At 37.4% G+C, this 20111-nt stretch overlaps 1 protein-coding gene across 3 annotated transcripts in view; it reads right to left on the bottom strand.

Annotated features, from left to right (window-relative positions):
* Nucleotides 1–5469: 5469 nt before the first annotated feature.
* Nucleotides 5470–20111, bottom strand: part of LOC122559738 (protein O-mannosyl-transferase TMTC2) — a 181199-nt gene continuing 166557 nt past the window's right edge. For all 3 annotated transcript variants that reach the window (XM_043709687.2, XM_087997148.1, XM_087997149.1), the window contains exons 11-12: nucleotides 17058–17121; nucleotides 5470–7526 (exon numbers count right to left, since the gene is read on the bottom strand). In XM_043709687.2, the coding sequence (XP_043565622.1) occupies nucleotides 7332–7526; nucleotides 17058–17121 (259 nt within the window). In that variant the 3' untranslated portion in view covers nucleotides 5470–7331. The remainder of the gene's footprint in view (nucleotides 7527–17057; nucleotides 17122–20111) is intronic.

The raw sequence follows: 20111 nt of genomic DNA on the forward strand, positions 1-20111 counted from the left end.
AACTTTTCCTCATCTCTGTCTTATATAGGTGATCCATTGTTTTTAAATTTTGTCCACAGCTCTAGATTCTCTCAAGACTGGAAAGGTCTTTTCCATGCTCACCCTGTCAAGTCCCCAAAGGATCTTATATAATTCAATCCAGTGACCTCTTACTCTTCTAAAGCCTAGCAGATATAAGTCTAGCCTGTCCTCAGACGACAATCTACCCATTCCAAGTATTAGTCTAATAAACCTCTGAACTGCTTGCAATGTATTTATATATATCCTAAATAAGGTAACTCAATACTGTACAAAGCACTCCAAATGTGGTTTTGCAAGTTCCCTTTATTAATGAAACATAACATCCCTTCTTTTGTATTCAATTCTCCTTGCAATTAATATTCTTTTAGTTTTCCTAAATATTTGCTGTACGTGCATACTAACGTTCCAAGATTCATGAACTAGAACACCTAAATCCCTCTCAAAGCTCTACAATCTCTCAACATGTGGATAATATCTTTATGTGCCAGAAAACATTCCTACCGACATGGACAATTTTATATTTCCCTAAATGATGCTCCATTTGTCAGATCTTTGCCTACATATGTAACCCATCTGTATCCTCCTGTAGCTTCCTCATATTCTCTTTATAGCTTAGTTTTCTGCCAATCTTTGTGTCAACAGCAAATTTAGCAACCGGATCTTTAGTCATTTCACTCAAGTCATTTATATAAATTATAAAAAGTTGAGGCCTCAGCACTGAGTAGCATGGTCACTCTAAGGTAAGTATTTCAGAATGCACAGATAGATACATTCCAACTGGAAATAAAATTCCAAGGGAATGATCTTCCATTGATGATTAGCTAAAAAAAAAGCATCAGAGTTAAAGGAAAAGCATACAGTTGTGCAACATGGGAAGCAAGTCAGAAAATGGGACAAATGATAAGAAACAACAAAGATTGATTAAAAGATTAATCAGGAGGGAAAAATAGAGTATGGGAGAAAGCTCACTAGAAATATAAAAACAGATATTAGGAGATTCTTTTAATATTTAAAAAGAAAGCGAGTATTGATTTTACAGACAGTACATCTGAGGAATTAGTGTTGGAAAGTAAGGAGATGGTGGAAGAATTGAACAGATAGCTTTTGCATTGATCATTACTTTGGAGGAGACAAATAAGATCTCAGAAATATAACTAAGAGAGAAATAGAAGAATGTACAGGGAGTAAGGAACTGAAGAAAATACATTTGTTGGCAATTGGTTCTGAGAAAATTGTTGAAGCTGCAGGATTGCAATCCCATACATCCAAGGCTCTAAAAAGAACTGACCTGTGAGGTATTTGATGGGCTGGTTTTAATTTTCCAATGTGCAATAGATTCAGAGAAGGTTCCTTTAGATTGGAAAATGTTGTGAATGTTGCACCTTTATACCAAAAAAGGAGTGAGTTAGAAAGCAGGAAACTACACTCTAATTAGCCGAACTTCGTGTGGATGTTAGTTAGAAGCTATTAGTAAAGATGCTATGAGTCATGGGAACTCTCTTCCTCAAATGGCAATGGGAGCAGAGTCTTTAAATATTTTTAAGGCAGAAGTAATTATATTCTTGATAAGTGAGGAGGTGAAAGGTTTTCAACAATAGGTGGAATTCTGGACTATTCAGGTGAGCCTTGATTTTATTAAATGGTGGAACAGGCTCATGGGCTGACTACTGCCACTAAATCACACATTCTTATCTAAGCTATTGGTTAGACTTGAGCCTAACTCACTATAAATCAACAACAAAAGAAACTCAAAACATTCTTTGAGGCAAAAATCCCAACCATTTTCAATTTAGGAATGAAAACAAAAAGCAGAATTTTCATGAAATACAGAATTAACAAAAAAAGCCAGCAAGTAGGTAAAAGCAGAACAGAAGCATCAGTCAAGCATTATAGATCTAGCCATAGTTTTAGAAAAGAATGAAAATGCAATACTAACATTTACAGAATCAGGAAATAAAAATGAAAATTAATTTGAGTTTTTAATTTACTCTGGGGTGAACAATATATATCTTTAATCAGTAAGAAATATGATCACGGCAGTTGAATTGCAAGTGGAACCAATTATTACGAGGAACAGCACAGCATTTAATTTGTTTTTCAGTATTACTAGGGCAATGTATTCAATACACGCATTTATTTCCAATTAATCTTCTCCTCACTCTGATGTAGATGTTCTTACCATTCTTCTGGAATGCTTGGCTCTCACTGATACAAATGTAACATATCTTTTTATGTAGCCGCTTTATTAGAGTTGCCACTATGAACTCAAATAGTGTTTTGAGTACATTTAGTAATTATGGTTCAGAAAGGCAGCTACAGAAATTAATGCAAGTAAATGGATGAAAGAAACTATGGTGTATCAAACAACTAAAATAAAATACAAATGTCTGCTTTCATGCAAAAGAGTTAGTTGTGAAGAAAAGTGGATTGTGTCATTTTATTGAGGTAAATTTAATATCCAGTCAAGTAATTTATAACTCAGGGATCATTTTCGTTCTGCACAAGTGTCAAAGAAATTGCTTAGTCCATTTAAATTGTTGCCTAATGGAATGCACCTATCACAGATTTCAAAGAACTTTCCACAGAATTCAATTTATTATCGGGTAATTTAATTTAAGCAAAGACTTTGATCCAGGGAAAGAAGTGTCACTGCTTTTTAAACCAAGAAACCCATATGTGTAACACCTGTGTCTTCACATGTTTTTCAAGATCTCTTTTATTCCATCCAATGGCTTCATTAAAAGGAAATTGCTCAAAATATTTAGGGCAACAGTTCACAGCAAAATATATTAATTTTTTTCATGCTCTGGCATGTTCTCAGGCAAATTTGCTGGACATACAATAACAGTTTATGGTGCTCAGCACCATTTTAGCCCATTAGGGAATGTCATACATATTAGCCAATTAATATTACTAGTCAGCTGCCTTGCCACAAATGTTCTGTTAGCAGATGGAAAAGCATCTGTGTAGCACAAGTCTTTTCTGTGAAGTATTCTTTAAAGAACAAATAAAATCTAATTGTGTTATATAAGGTCCCCACAGAGATTTTCTAGTGGGTTCCACTGAAAAATCAAAACCTTAATGCAAAGTCCCTGCTTTGCCCATGGAAGGAAATGTACTGATGCACATATATAAAGCAGGGTACAGTCAAATCTAATTCCATTCACAGAGCATTTTCCCTTACAGGCACAATAGTGTGGCATCTATATTATGTCTCCTATTCACCCCTCTGAGCGGAGTGGTATTTCAGTGTGTGGGAAATGACTATAATATGTCAGATTACACACTATTCAAATGTTAAAAAGAAAGTCACATCATCAACAGTTGTAAAGTCTTCCATGGAACACTTTCCAACAATTTGATTGATGTTTGAAACATTTCTGCTAAATTAAAATTATAATGTATAAGGAATGGTTTCCTAACAGAATAAATAAATTAAAATTCTTACATTTTATATCATATCAGATCTGGTTTAGTAACAATGGGAATACTTTTTCTGTAAATATTTATGATAGATCTAAATAGAAGCTGACTTTAAATGAGATTTTAAACATGTCATAACTTAAGAAATATTAAAAATGTTGAATAAATGACAACAGCAACATACTTGTCTTTAATATCACATGTACGTTGGTCAGGAATTAATGTGTCACTTGTTTATCGTTAGATTATACACTTATGTTTTTTTTATAGTATTTTTTAATAATGGTAACTACAATGCCCAACATTTCTGTTGGCTTTGCGTCATTGCAGTTTATTGAAATGTATAATACGATCATTTATCCAAATGTCAGATCCAAAGTGTTAACAGGGGCTTGTTTATGTTAGGCAGTAACTCTTGGATGATAAGACCATAAAACTTTGGAGCAGATGTAGGCCAGTCAGCACATTAAATCTGATCCACCTCTCAATGAGATCTTGGCTGATCTAATAATTCTCAACTCCATTTTCCTGCCTGTTTCCCATAATCCTTGATTCCCTTTCCAATTTAAAAGAACTCTCATACTTAACGTCTCAGTCTTTACAGCCACTGCAGTAAAGAACTCCACAGATTTACCACCTCTTACTTCAATGGGTGACCCTTTATTCTGAGATTGGACTGCCTGGTCCTAGATTCCTGCAAGGGAAATAACATCTTTACATCTAGTCTGTTTGAATCTTATCTGTTTCATAAGGTTGCCTCTCTTTCTTCGATACTCTTATGAGTACAAGCCCACCCTTCTCAGTCTATCTCCAGAAGAAAATCATGCCAAACCTGAGATCAACCTAGGGAACTTTATCTGGACTGTCTCCAATGCCTCACAGCATAAACTGAAATTGCTGCAGAAATTCAGTAGGTTTGGAGAGAAAGCAGAGTTAATGATTCTGGTCCCAGTGATTTCTTTTTTAATTTATTCATGGCATATGGGCTTCACTGATTGGCCAGCACTTATTGCCCATCCATAGTTGCCTTTAAATTGAGTGGCTTGCTCAGTTCATTACAGAGGCCAGTTGAATATCAACCAGATTGCTGTGGTTCTGAAGTCACATGTAAGCCAGGCCAAGGGACGATGGCAGATTTCCTTCCCTGAAGGACACTAGTGAACAAGATGGATTTTTCCAAAAATCGACAATGGTTTCACAGTCATTAGTAGATTCTTAATTTCAAATTATTATTGAATTAAAACTTCATCTTCTGACATGGCAGAATTCAAACCCAGGTCCTCAGAACATTAGCTGAGTGTCTGGATGAATAATCTAGCAATAGCACAAGTAGGCCATTGCCTCCACAGTCCTACCAGTTCTGAACAACAGTTACTGGACCGGAAATGTTAAGTATACTTTCTCTCTACAGATGCTGCCAGACCTGCTAAGTTTCTCCAGAAAGTTTTGGGTTTTTTTGTTTCAGATTTCCAGCATCCACAGCTCTTTGGTTTTATTTTGGTCCAGTACATTTTTTCCTTAGATAAGTGATACAAAAATGTTCACAGTATTTCAGGTGTTGTCTAATTCATGTCATGTGGTGTTTAGAAAGCCCACCCTATTTTTAGACTGCAATTGCTTTGAAATAAAAGGCCATTTGCTTTACCTCTTACCTGTTATATTTGAATGCTTTTCTTTGTGATTCATGCATGAGAACTCCCAAAGATCATCTTTGCTGTAGTTCTCTGCAAGTCTTTCTCCACTTAAATAACATCTTGTGTTCATCCTGCCAAAGTGCAGGTATCTTATTGCACACCTTTTGGAAATTCAAATGTTAAATCTAATGGCTGCCCTTTACCTATTCTGTGTGGTGTCTTATCAAAAAATTCTAATACATTTGTCATGCATGATTTTCACTTAATGAAGCCATTCTTATTCTGCTTAATTATGTTAGGTATTTTTTTTTCTTTGCAACATTTGTTGCAAGGAATATTGTCAAACAGTATGCCGTGAAGTATAATTATAAAAACCACAAACACTCGTGAGTCGCGTTTTCCATCACTGCATTTTTTTATTGGGGAAAGCTTGTGTGTTGGCATGTACACAGTCGTTATACAAAAGGAAACACATCTACAAATTTGGATAATTTATACAAATAGAACAATTTCAAAAAATAAAACTTTTAATTTAGTAAACACGCCCTGTGCTCTTTAGCACCATCTGGAATTACTCCACTGTATGCAATCCCTGAGCAGCAACACAAATGTAATAATTATCAGCTTTTCTCAGAACCTGAAAGCATTGGCTGGGAAGAGAGGAATTCTCCCCCCACATGGCTTAGGTTTCACCCTTAACTCTTGGACAGACCCATGAATGAATCATTGCTACAACACAATGCCAACAAAGTCAGAGCAATTAGTCACTTGTGCCACGCAATCACACAAAAGAAGAAAAAGTCCCTGCTGTTTGATTTAAATGAGAAAAGTATGGATGCAAAGTGATGGCTTTGTGTTGTGACTCAGAAGTCATGAAAATACATCTGCTCTAGTATGGCCAGTAAAATCAACTGAATGTCTTCAGTTATTAGAACGATAACAAATGTAAAGAAACTGAAATAGAAATATTAGTAGAACAAATGCAGGTCTTGATTTATTTCCTTTTACCTGTAAAGTACCAACAAATATGTCTTTGAATTTGAATTCAATAACATTTTATAAAGGTATTCTGCTATTGCTACAGGAGATTGAGATACAATTTAATGTTTTCTTTCTCTTTCCCTTTTAATTACAGTAACTCATAGTCAATGAAATGGCCCAATATCATTTTTGTGAAAACCAACATCAAAGTTGTCTATGCACAATTGTTTACAGTACTTCAGAACGATACATAACATATCAAACACCAAAGATACCTATGCAGACGTGGGCACACTTTACAAATACTCGACCTTAAGCTCTGATAGTTATTGTACTGATAACCTATCGGAACCCTCCACAGTTACATTAGCCTTGAAAGGGACCTGCTATTATTCACAAAATCTTCAATAATTTGGTAAATCCATGGGCACTGTGCATTGTCTGCAACTTGCTCATAATTAAGTGGTCGGTTATAGCACAAGTAACCAGCTATTCAGAGATGCAGATGGAAGGATATTTTCAGCATCAACTATGTGAACAAGGCAATGTATTTCAGTGGCGGGGATTGAGACTGACATGTTCTTAATGAGAAAAATAATTTGTTAACCATATTAATCATCATCCAAAAAGTATTAGTTATTCACTAATCTGATTTACTAAGTGCTCTGATTATCTGCCGGTAGGCAGAACCAAGGGGAACCAAGCTTTTGTTAAATCAGAGTTGACAGAATTCCAGCAAAGACCTGTCAAATCCACCACCTTCAACCCCTCCAATACCAGTTTTCCATCTGTCTGGGAGCTTTCTATTAACTTTGTAAAGGGCAGTACCCACAAATGCCCCAGATGAAACAAAAGGCATGTAGCAATTGGCCTACCTAGGAAATGGGGATCTCCTCTCTGCTTTCAGCTCATCTGGACCTTGGTTTATTATTGAAGGCTAGTACGCCAAGTGGATTGGCAAGAGTCTAATCATTTGGACAACTGCTCAGATCTCGAACAAAATCATTTTTGATTAAATCTTCTAAACAATTAGGGAAATTATAGCTGGAGAAATATGTGGAACACCCCCTCTCTTGCTTAGAAAGATGCAAGAGCTTCTGGCTATGTTCGGTCAGTGAGTGCAGCTGGCAAATCCCATAGTAACCAAATGCCTTTCCATTGATTCTGCAAACTCCAGTGTGGTTAGTCTGGAGGCCATTGCCAGTATAGCAACTAAAAGATATACGGCCTGCAGACCTTTGCTGATTCCTTCTAGTTTAATATTTCAATAGTCTATTTGTTTAAGGTCTTTTTTTTTTGCACATTCAAGCCTTGTTTCTCCATGATGTTCCGCAGTTTGCGAAGGTTGGACTGAGTAATAGTATCATCAGGCTTGAGTTGAAGAGCTCTGAGGTAATTAGCTTCAGCCTCATGCAGCTTTCCATTCAGGTGAAGAATGGCTCCCAGGTTCATCAATGCTACAGGGTACTTTCAGAAAAGAGAATGGTGTTAGAGAGAAATCAGACATACTGAAAAAATAGTGAGTACAGAGAGGGGTGTCATATGAACAATTACTTATATGAATCAATTCTTCACCAGATCAGTTTATGAACATTTTAATTCAAATACTATTGTGTAGAATTCAAAATTAATTGGCTCCAGGGTAGTGATCTGTATTTTCTTAAACAGCACACATTTAAGACCAATATTATCTTAAAAATAACTCATCACTCCAAAAATGACCCTGGGAATAAAACTATGATATGTCAAAGCCAGTGATTGTACTGTAAGTGCAATGCTGCATGGTCTTACGTCTTAAGCTGCTGTTATATTCAACATTTCATTTTGTAAAGCACCAGAAAGTTGTACAAGCCATTGAAGGGTAAAGGTGAATATAAATGCTGAATGCACATAGATTCATTTTCATGGTAGGTTTGAGTCCATAGAATTTGTTGTATTGATGGTAAAACATTTAGCAAATGCCAGAATTAAAAGTGTAAAACTGACAACAACTTTTACCATCATCACATGTGCTAATAAATACAGAGATTCAGATGTTGCTGTATATAATTCTTTGCTGTAGCACATGGTGTTTGGTTAAATTCCCGACAGATGGAAACCTTTTGAAATCACTTATAATTGGCATGAACTATTTTATTTTGCTGCTGGTGCTGCTGTAAAAACCTTTTGAAAGATTAGGCCATATGAAATAATGTGTAGTTAAGTATTTAACAATGTACTAAGTTCTTAATTACTGCTTAACAAGATCTCTTGCCCTGAAAAACTAATGTTGTGTGTTGTGGAATGTCAATTTTGTCTATAATCATAAAATTCCACTTTCTTAAAAGTAGTGTTTGTTTAAATGTTGTGTCTATGGTCTTTCAGTTTTCACATTAATCCCACATACATGATCACAATCGGTTTTGCTGTATGTGAAACTAATAAAAAAAGTGAAGTGGAATCAACGTTTTTACTTTCTTGTGTGCCACCTGAGAAAATTCTTCAATGTGAGTGGCTCCTTAGTTTGTTTGTTGGCCCCATTGTTACCAGACACAGGAACAGAAACAATGCCCAGGGACTGGAAACAAAGGTCTAAACACTCGCCAGCAGTGACTTTAGCAAAGGCATCTCATCAGCAGCCTTGAAACAGGCCAACTGGAAGGCAAAGTATAGGTCTTCCAGCCTGACAGGAGCAATAGGCTGCAATATAATTTGACTAAAAGAGATGGTACTACAGCTGGAGATAGCTCTTAACATATTCGAAAGAAGGTAAATTCAAAAGTTTTCAGCTAGGTTATCATAGTAGTGAGGGGAACTAGTTCTGCAGGGCAATCTGTGGCTGCTTCTGCACCCAGGCAGACGGGAAGGATCTGTGATAGGGTTAGGGTTAGGTTAGTTTGGAATTATTTGGTCAATTAGGAATTAGAAATTAGGAATTTCTCCCACTCCTTCAAGAATTTGTGTCCAATGTATATGGCTGAAAGAATCACCTGCAGTAGATTGTATAACATCTAAGAATGGTTCTGGTTCGTTACCTCATTTGTTATTGACAAACATTGGCATGTGAACTGCACAACCCTGATGGCAGCTTTATCAAACTTCATATCAACACAGTTGTGTAGCTCAGAAAATTGAAATTTCATATAAAGAGTGTTTCTGCTACTTTTGCCAAAATCCTCATCATTTGCATTTGGAGGCATCTGCATCCAAGGGATCTCTTTAAAAAATAGCAAATTACTTCAAACATTTGTAACACCCGTGCCTATTATTTTTAGTATCCTGTGATATGACAGCACTTGAAGTCTGAGGTGAGAGTTACAACTGCAAAGTTGCTTCTAATTTCATTCATTTAATATACTTGGGTGAACCATATTTATTCATTGTCAAAAAGGATAGGAAGAGTTGGTATGCAGCCAAATTTCCTGCTGGTTTATGAAGAAGGATATGACCACATCTGAGACATTCACACAACTGTCTTGGTTTTCAACCATTAGTCTTCAGTTCCACAAAAAACTTTGTTTCTGGGACAACCTCCAGCCAAAAACATTTCTCTCATCTTTATTCCCTCTGTTGCCATGCATCTTCAGTGGCTAAGACAAGTTGTCAAAAGGAATGCCTAACCATCCAAGTACTGAATAGGAAACCCTGTTGATCACATACACAATTCACAGAGCCTTCCTTTCAACTTGATTTGCTCATTCATTTTCTTTGCAAACAATCTCTGACATTATATTTGCTTCAGGATATATGTCACCTTCATTATGTTTGTATGCTTTGCAGGTCACAAGACGAATGGGCAATAGAATGGGAAATAAATGTATATTGAAGTTTCTCAAACAGATTGCTTTTTATTGAATGCAGCTTATGGAACTTTTCACTCCCACCAATCATTAATGCTGGAGTTCAATAATCCACTACTGCTAGACTTATATTAAAAAATGACACCACCTACAGCTTTTATGGTCAAATGATCAAAAGGCTTGCTTCACTTCCTGTGGATGAGATGTTTTATAAAATCAGCTAAAGAGCAAACAAATGCAACGTCAACTGAAAAGATACCAAACTCATGAACAGCTTGAGGTCCACAACACAGTAAATTAATCATTAGGCTGCTGCTATGCAATGATCATATAGACAAGTAAAATCCAAGATGGTTAGGTCAACTTAGAGTCTGTTGTCAAATAATGTCTTTTTTGATTCTTTTATGTCCATCCCAAAATAATAGCAGCTATAGACACAGAGAACCAACCTCAGAATGAAACCGGGGTTAGATAGGGGGTGACACTTTTTAGGCATTAGTTTACACAAGCTAATCAAGCTAAATATAAACTGGGACTAGAATACACAAATATAATGAGACAACATAATTGATTTCTAGCTGTACAGGATCAATGTTAATGACGTGAATCTATTAAATTCTGTTGTGTTTGTGCCATTTGGTAAATAAACTATTAACCAACTGTTAAGTTGTATTTGTTGTAGGTGCAGGGGTCAGAAAGTCCCTCCGGCTACTGATTGACAGTCAAATGCCGGATAGCCTTGGCCAAGTCCATTTCTGGGTGGTCAAATCAATCATGTTCTACCTAAAACTTTTTTTATTACGATTTTGATTCTTTCTGCATAGTGCATGGCAACCTCCATCTGGCTCTATATTTGTTACTCAATGTAATGTTCGGAGTCATGCAAAAATAACTGGTAATTGTCAGTCTGGCATGCACAGAATTCCATGTTTGGCATCTCTGTTAATACAAACGATATAATATTCAACAAATTTGAATAGCAACAAACTGATTCCAGTCTGCAAAGCTCCACTGACCACAGAGATTTACAAACTATGCAGACCTTTTTATTATAATTTTTGTGCTTTGCCTGAAGGTGTAACTCTAGACTTAGTATCCTGTGATTGTTTGTATGAAATGACATTGGATAGAAACAATTTACAGTGAAAAATTTTACTACCCACATAGTTCTGACGGGCGAAGCAAAGGTTTGTCACAATACTTCAGATAAAAAGTACAAATACATTGGTTTTCCATTAACACACATATGTTATCTGGGTCATGGCATTAAAGGCACAAGGAGGGTATTTCAAAAGTACTGAATTCAATGTAGGCATCACAAAAACAAAATGTAAGAATACACTTAACTTTTTGCTTAATGCATTTCAGACAGAACTTCAAAGTGTTCTTTTTCAGGCACAGAAGAGAAAGTAAATTAGCAGATGTTGGAGAAACAGTTTCTCCAAATGCAGCTGTTCAAAATCATGTGCATGTAGACTGCAGGGAAAAGGTTGAATGCTCAACAGAAAGACAGTTATATAAAAAGTCACAGAGGAAATACAATAAAACTTCTGATATCAGTTTCTTTAGTTCTTTCATTGTTCTGTTGCAGTGCATCATTGCTTTTAGTGTGGCTCTTTACTTTATATAAAATTGATGCTATGCATGTAGTTGTCGTAACTTCACTACTAATTCCTTGAAGGATCTTCTTACAACATTAGTGCTGGATAACTGCAGTGTATGCACCCAGTTTTTAAATCTTATTTTGTAAATTTTAGAATCATTTATGTGAGACATGTTGAGTGCTGCAAAATGATGTAGTTTATGCTTTGGTCACATTTTGTCAGCTGCAATCAGTACTCTAATGTTTGATAATGTTGCTGTGTAGTGTCCTAGGATGTTCTACTAATGTTATGGTGCTATATAAATACAAGCTGGTGTTTTAATGTGGAGTAAACCTCTCACTATTTCAGAAAAACTTTCCCGCCTCAGGCGACTGACTGTGTGGAGTTTGCACGTTCTCCCCGTGTCTGCGTGGGTTTCCTCCGGGTGCTCCGGTTTCCTCCCACAGTCCAAAAAGATGTGCAGGGTCAGGTGAATTGGCCATGTAAATTGCCAGTAGTGTTAGGTAAGGGGTAAATGTAGGGGTATGGGTGGGTTTCGCTTCGGCGGGTCGGTGTGGACTTGTTGGGCCGAAGGGCCTGTTTCTACACTGTAATGTAATCTAATCTAATCTAATCTAAAAAAACTCATTATTATGACATTATTCTGCCATTCTACAGTTTGTTTATGGGAAACGGTCAGTTTTATGACAATTAGTGCCAAATTCAAATATTTTGTGGGAGAAAATTGGGATCTTGATTTAACGGCTCATCTAAAAGTTGGATCACCAAAACTGTAATAATCTATCAATTCTGTATGATGTAAACCCAGATTATATAGGATCCAGTGGGAAGTGATCTTCTGAATTAGAGGCTAACATTTTGCCACTAAGCTAAAGACAGCCACCTAAATTAAATCATAGACAGGTTTGTAGGTGATATTGGGAGTATAAAATTTAAATGAAGGATAAAAGAAGCCAATAAATCAGTGAAAATAGAAATGAGTAAAGAACAAGGAAAATGCAAGACGAATACAAGTGAAAAAGTTAAAAAAAAATGTTAGTATTCAACAAGAGCAAGAAAGTTTACTCAATGTCCTGGCTACATTTATCCTCATCAATATTATTGAGACAGACTTTGTTTGCTTAGCCATAGCTGTATGTGGGACATTGCTGCCTGCAACTCGTTGTGCTTACTTGCTTAACAGTAACACTTCAAAAGTAATTATTGATTGGGAAGCATGCCTGCATTTAAAATATCAAACAAATGTAAATTTATTATTTCTTTTATGATGGAATTTTAAAAGAACGAAGTTCAATAAGGAGGGAACTGAGGGGAGAAAAATCAAATTTGGAGGTAAGAAAGACTAAGATAACCCCGTGAATTACAGGCCAGTTAGTCTTCAGTGGTAGGCAAAGTAATGGAAAGGGTACTGAGGGATAGGATTTATGAGTATCTGGAAAGACACTGCTTGATTAGGGACAGCTAGCACGGATTTGTGAAGGATAGGTCTTGCCTTAAGTCTTATTGAATTCTTTGAGGAGGTGACCAAGCATGTGGATGAGGGTAGAGCAGTGGATGTAGTGTGCATGGATTTTAGTAAGGCATTTGATAAGGTTCCCCATGGTAGGCTTATGCGGAAAGTCAGGAGGCAATGGGATAGAGGGAAATTTGGCCAGTTGGATAGAAAACTGGCTAACCGGTCGAAGTCAGAGAGTGGTGGTAGATGATAAATATTCAACCTGGAGCCCAGTTACAAGTGGAGTTCCGCAGGGATTAGTTCTAGGTCCTCTGCTGTTTGTAATTTTTATTAATGACTTGGAAGAGGGAGTCGAAGGGTGGGTCAGTAAATTTGCAGATGATACGAAGATTGGTGGAGTTGTGGATAGTGAGGAGGGCTGTTGTTGGCTGCAAAGGGACTTAGATATGATGCTGAGCTGGGCTGAGGAGTGGCAGATGGAGTTCAACCCTGTCAAGTGTGAGGTTGTCCATTTTGGAAGGACAAATAAGAATGCGGAATACAGGGTTAACGGTAGGGTTCTTAGTAAGGTGGAGGAGCAGAGGGATCTTGGGGTCTATGTTCATAGATCTTTGAAAGTTGCCACTCAGGTAGATAGAGCTTGTAAGAAGGCCTATGGTGTATTAGCGTTCATTAGCAGAGGGATTGAATTCAAGAGTCGTGAAGTGATGTTGCAGCTGTACAGGACCTTGGTTAGGCCACATTTGGAGTACTGTGTGCAGTTCTGGTCGCCTCACTTTAGGAAAGATGTGGAAGCTTTGGAGAGGCTGCAGAGAAGATTTACCAGGGTGTTGCCTGGAATGGAGAATAGGTTGTACGAGGATAGGTTGAGAGTGCTAGGCCTTTTCTCATTGGAACGGCGAAGGATGAGGGGTGACTTGATAGAGGTTTATAAGATGATCAGAGGAATAGATAGAGTAGACAGTCAGAAACTTTTTCCCCGGGTACAACAGAGTGTTACAAGGGGACATAAATTTAAGGTGAAGGGTGGAACGTATAGGGGGGATGTCAGGGGTAGGTTCTTTACCCAAAGAGTGGGTGGGGGCATGAAATGCACTGCCTATGGGAGTGGCAGAGTCAGAATCATTGGCGACCTTTAAGCGGCAATTGGATAGGTACATGGATAAATGCTTAAGCTAGGACAAATGTTCGGCACAACATCGTGGGCCGAAGGGCCTGTTCTGGCTGTATTGTTCTATGTTCTATGTTTTAGCAAGTCTTTGTTTTTGGGACTGGGCCAATGCTAAGATGACCAACATTCAGCTGTTTTCATGAAATATACGGGATGGAAGTTTAAACAGACTTCAGAGACAAATGAGATGCTACTGACAGCTAAAATATAAATAATAAAAAAAGGCCTACTCCTATCAAAACCTTCTTGACTAAAGCCCATTCATGACACAATATTCATGAGTGAGGAAGAAGCCATGGCCAGCAATTCAATGTCTGCAATGGGTCACATTGGATTCATTTTGCAATTTGATGGACACTTGCCCTCAGCATAATATGTCAGCCTTCCTAATATTTTAGGCAATAAAGTCTAAAGCCTCCTGGCAGCAACTAACTGCTTTATCCTGATTCTAACCACATTCATTAATCAAGCTAAGAGGCTAGCATGTGACTGACATCTGTTCAAGTATTGAGTAACAGCCTGGAGGAAGACAAATATTTCTTGAAACATTTTTCTCACAAATTCACCTCATAACTTGGAGGTAAACCAATTAATACTTTTTCAATACATGGAGGGAGCTGCTTAACAATATAAAAATAATTGTTTGGGAGTAAGGAACTTGAGTGTTGCTAAAAACGCAGGATGCTGCCATCAAGCCAAACAAGTCACTCTGCCTATTACACAAATGCATGATGTGGGAGATGAATTTTACAGCCAGTATGATGCCAAATATGTAGGCCATACATCCCAAAGACTGGAGAATTATAACGAGCAACATATTGCTTTGGCTATTGCAAAATGCAAGGTACTGACCACACCCAATTTGCACACATTTGTAAATCTTGCAACATGGTATATAATACTAGATGTGATTCTGCAAAGTGAAGAACATTTGCTGGATAATCGTGAGTGTGCAAAGAATTTAAGATTGTCAGTCAAGCTGGTAGTGTGGTGCACTTGCAACACTGAAAGCTGAATATGTCAATATACAAGGTCAAATGTTTGATAGGAAGAATATGCATGCACACTATGGCTGTTTCAACTCAAGGTGACAGACATTTGCTGATCTATTTCTGAGCATACTGTCCTCACTTACGTTCTCTCTAACTAAACCAATTGCTGCATAGACCTCCAAGGTGCATGTATATCAGAGGCTGGAAAAGCTGGACATGAACAAATCAGCATATCATTTGGCATTGACGTAACCCTCAGAGGGCAGAGCAGCTGTTGGCCCTGAACCTGCTGATTTAAAATTTAAACAAGCCTGATTGTTAACTGTCAATCATCATTAATTTATCCATTGCCCATGGCAACGCCTCTACCAGTCACAGTCCACTTGCCAACCCATTAGCACATACAGAATAGATATTGGTTTTCTCATTGGATTTATATTCCTGAAAATTTCCAACAACAAAAAATTTTGAAAATACAATTTCTACATAAATATACCCAGGACATTAGGTGAACTTCCAAGTTCAGAGTAACCTGTAATAGGACATGGTTTCGATTGAATAATCATGAGGAAGCTCATTGAGCTAGTAAAGAAGTTGATATTCAGCAAAATGTCATAATAATACGTTTCATCAAATATATCATGCCATACACATCAAAATTATTTAGTGTCCTCATGCAAAACTTTCGAGAGAAGCATGTCCTTTGAAAATGTAGATTGAGTATCATCACAAAAGCACCCTACCGTGATACTTGTTTTGTCATGTTGGCTCAAAGTCAAACATCGCAACATGAAAATAAGTCTGATCAAAATTATAAATAGCACTTCAGCTTACCAATATCACCGATATAACAGATTTTCTTGTGACTTACACAGTTGTTAATGTTTTATGCATGAAAAGTTTAAAGTTTTATGTATGAAAACTCATTTTTCTGTAATAATGTATTTTACTGCCTCCCATTGATGATGTCTAAAAGTAATGTGAACTATTTAGATCAACCCTGAATAAGGATTTTTACAGAATAAGTATTGTAACATTTCTTGACATGTAACAAATGCTTGTGGTTCAGACCAAAATAATGACTTCTAACTATAGATAAAAGTACATTTAATTGTGTATCTGTTTACTGCATTCCAGCACTAATGTATAGTGTTTATACAGCTGTAGTTTTACCTCATAAGTTCTGGAGTTATGCGTTAAGTTCATAATTAAATATAATTTCTTGCAAACTGTTAATTTAGCAGTCTATTACTCTAATTCTTTTCACCGCAGGTTCCCTATCAACAGTTCCTGTATCTGCGGGGGTAGTCAATGCAAATATTATCACACTTTGTAATCTAGACTATCCAATTAAAAAGAGTGCAAAATATCATGCTTTGAAATATATTATTTTCTGCAATGTAGCATTCCTCATGAGAATTTCTCATATGTATCCACATGGTTCTGAAATGTTGAAACAGAGATTTAGGAATTTAGGGTGCGGTTTCCACTGTGTATCAGCATGAAAGTCGCAGCAAGACTCCAGCATCAGGACAACATCTAAATCTGGAGTTCAATATCAGGAGGCCCCTCAGAGAGGCTTTCTCACACCATCTGAGCTCAATATTATGTGGAATATACTTCAGAGCAGAACTGAGGCAAATTAGAAAAGTTAGTCCTGCTGAAACACTTTATAAAATTACCACATTCTTTTTGTAAAACAAAATTGAAAAAACAAACATCCTTTTACATAAAGTCTTTATCAGGTGAAAGAGCATCGAACATGCTTGTAGGCATACACAGAGTTCTGTCCTTCAATAGTACAGTTCCTCAGCCAAACAATGTAACAGTTCTTTCTGGCAGTGCCACTGGTCCCAAACTCATAATGCTGTGTAACCGCAACTTTAAATGCATTTAATGGGGGAGGGGTGGGGCATTGTTTTCAGATGATGTAATATATAGAGGTTTGTACTGATCATGGGATGTCGCTGTTCTGCTTATGGCTGTATTCACTTACGTTGGGTCGCAGTCCTGCTGCCAATCCATAATGTTTCTCAGCTGCTGCATTCAGGCCAGCTTGTCTGATGAACAAAAAACAGTTTTCAAATGAAATGAAATCTGACTTCAGACACGTGTCATAAAAACGGTTTACATTTCATATAGTAGAGCTGACAGTGCTACCAGATGTTTAACATGGAGGACAGTGCAGCAAACGCATCACATACCATGGGAAAGCCAGTCAGGTATTGTACTTTCCACATGAAGGACATCTCCCTGAAACTGTTACTTGTTATAGATATAATTACTGTGTTCTAAATTGCATTTAAATGAAAATACCCTAACGATTCAAAGTATCAGCAAAGGTTTTGTGCAAATTCTATTGCACTATTGTTTTTTTAAGCAGCATAGCAGAAACACCTATAGTGCTCAAAGCATTAAACATGGATACACCTTTCACTGTTTCCCTTCCTTCTTTGATTTCAGGCAGTGTTGACAATTAATTCTTTGGTGCCCACACTTTTCAGGTGATCATTTATGAGCCAAGGCTGCTAACACAAGTACAGAGCATCAGAACAAAGCTAGGTTCTGCCCCCATGCCATACATTTTCAATTCATTCAAGGGATGCAGGTGTTTCTGACTAGGCCAACATTTATAGCCCATCCCTAATCGACCAGAATGTTGTCAAATTTTAGGGGCACATTGCTGTGGGTCACATGTAGGCCCGACCAGGCATATTTCCTTCCCTTTAGTGAACCAGGTGTGTTTTTACGTCCATTGAATGTTTGCAGCATCATTATTGAACTTCTTTTTCAATTCAATATTATCTGTGAATTCAAGTTTCTTCATGTTGGGATGTGACCCATCGACTCCACCATTAATTTGGGATTACTGGATTACAATGCCAGTGACATTGCAACTATGCCACCACCTCCCATTTATGCATTAGCATGCACCTTCCAGCAGGATCCATTGAGTAGACCAGGATTTGGATAAAAACCAAAAATACTGTAAATACACAGCTGGTTTAGTGGCATTCATTTCAGATTGCTGACATTGTATTTGAAATATTAACTTTGTTTCTCTCACCAATGATACTACCAAACCTTCTGGATCTTTCTATAATTTTCTGTATTTTTTCCTTTTGTCAGCAGTGCATTGCGTTGCATTTTACATCAGGAGTTGGAACCTTGATTGATCTTTCTCTCACTTCAAATCCAAATTTAGCAGGCCTCTTATCAGTCTGATAATAAGACTCATCAATTTAGGACCTATAGAACCCTTCCTGGGCTAAGTAACTTACACCATAATGTTTTTGTAAAAAAGTATGCGCTGCCCTACTGAGAATATTATCAGATTGTTTCACAGCTTTGTTTAAACATTTGACCACATTTATGGCACCACTATGTTTGATGAGTTGAAGTTGGAGATTGTGTTTCGTAGTTGGCAGGAAGGGTAGAAGACGAGCATCATTTGTCATGCCCTCCAAATATATTTCCATAATTCTCCAGCATTTCACAGAATTCTTAGAAACAAATTAAGAAAATAATTAAGTTTAAAGGTGCTTTGCGTCATAGTGCTCATTCACCTCACAAACAGTTTCCTGCCAAAAGTTTTGAATGTCTCTGTTACTGTTTCATCGAGAAATTGAACATCGATGAACAGCAAAGGAAGAAAATCTTTCAACACTAGCCAGTTACTCCAGTTCCAAGAAAAGGTCCCATATGAGAAACAATATTATTATTCATAATATTAGATGCCAAATAGAGATCTATTGGAACAATAAAGTAGATTAATGTTTTATTTCTGGCTTTAATATACCCAATTGAGAGCTATTAACAGTTCAGACCCTATGATCAAGGTCTTTTGCTGGCCTGATGAAATATAGCAAATAATTAATGATCATTTAGAGAAGAAAATACAACTAAAATATTTACAATAAAGTTTTATCAACTGAGTAAATTCTGCTACTGAACTCACAATTTACTGCTCAGGCATAAAACTAGAGAAGAAAATCAGTTTGTTCCTATAGTGGGCAGTTGTTCTGTGAGCCAATTTTACAGCCAGCTGACAAATTGAACATTTACCTTGTTACTTCAGCAGAGATGTTTTAAAAAGTGAAACTTACCAACAGAAACATTACCTCATGGAATCCCTCCAGCTAGAAGCAGGCCATTCAGCCTACACCAACCCTGTGAAGAACATCCTACCTAGATCCACCCCATTCCTGCATTTCTGTTGGCTAACCCATCTAGCCTGCTCATCTCTGGACACTATGGACAATTTAGCGTGGCCAATCCACCTAATCTGCCATCTTTGGACTGCGGGAGGAAACTGGAGCACCCAGAGGAAACCCACGCAGACATGGGGAAAATGTGAAAATATCACACAGTCTCCTGAGACTGGAATCAAACCCAACATGATACCCAACATGAGCAAGACGAATGTAGTGTACAAAATACCATGCAAGGACTGCACTAAACACTATATAGGACAAACAAGAAGACAGCTAACAATCCGCATACATGAACATCAACTAGCCACGAAACAACACGACCAGCTATCCTTAGTAGCCACACACACAGACAACAAGCAACATGAATTCGACTGGGACAACACTACTATCATAGGGCAAACCAGACAGAGAACAGCCAGGGAATTCCTAGAGGCATGGCATTCATCCACAAACTCCATCAACAAACACAGCGACCTGGACCCAATATACCAACCACTACAGCGGACAGCTGAAACTAACAACCGGAAGCGGCAGGGACAGACCACTATAAACACCGGAGGAAACATCAAAGAAGCGCTTCGCAGGAGGCTCCGAAGCACTGATGATGTTGCCTAGCCAGGGGACGAAACGTTTGCAACAAAAACTTCCAGCTCGACGAACAGAACCACAGCAACTTTGAACTGGAATCAAAGCCTGGTCCCTGGTGCTGTGAGGCAGCAGTGCTAAACATTGAGCCACCGTGATGCTGTAATTACCAACTAACACATTGGTTGTCCAAAAAACGATGATTGGTGGGGAGAAAGCAGCAACAAGTGGCACAAGAAAGTTTATTAGAA

The sequence above is a fragment of the Chiloscyllium plagiosum genome, unplaced genomic scaffold (assembly GCF_037043375.1).
Source record: "Chiloscyllium plagiosum isolate Xiang-an unplaced genomic scaffold, Cpla_swu_hap1 HiC_scaffold_19, whole genome shotgun sequence".
Lineage (NCBI taxonomy): Eukaryota > Metazoa > Chordata > Chondrichthyes > Orectolobiformes > Hemiscylliidae > Chiloscyllium > Chiloscyllium plagiosum.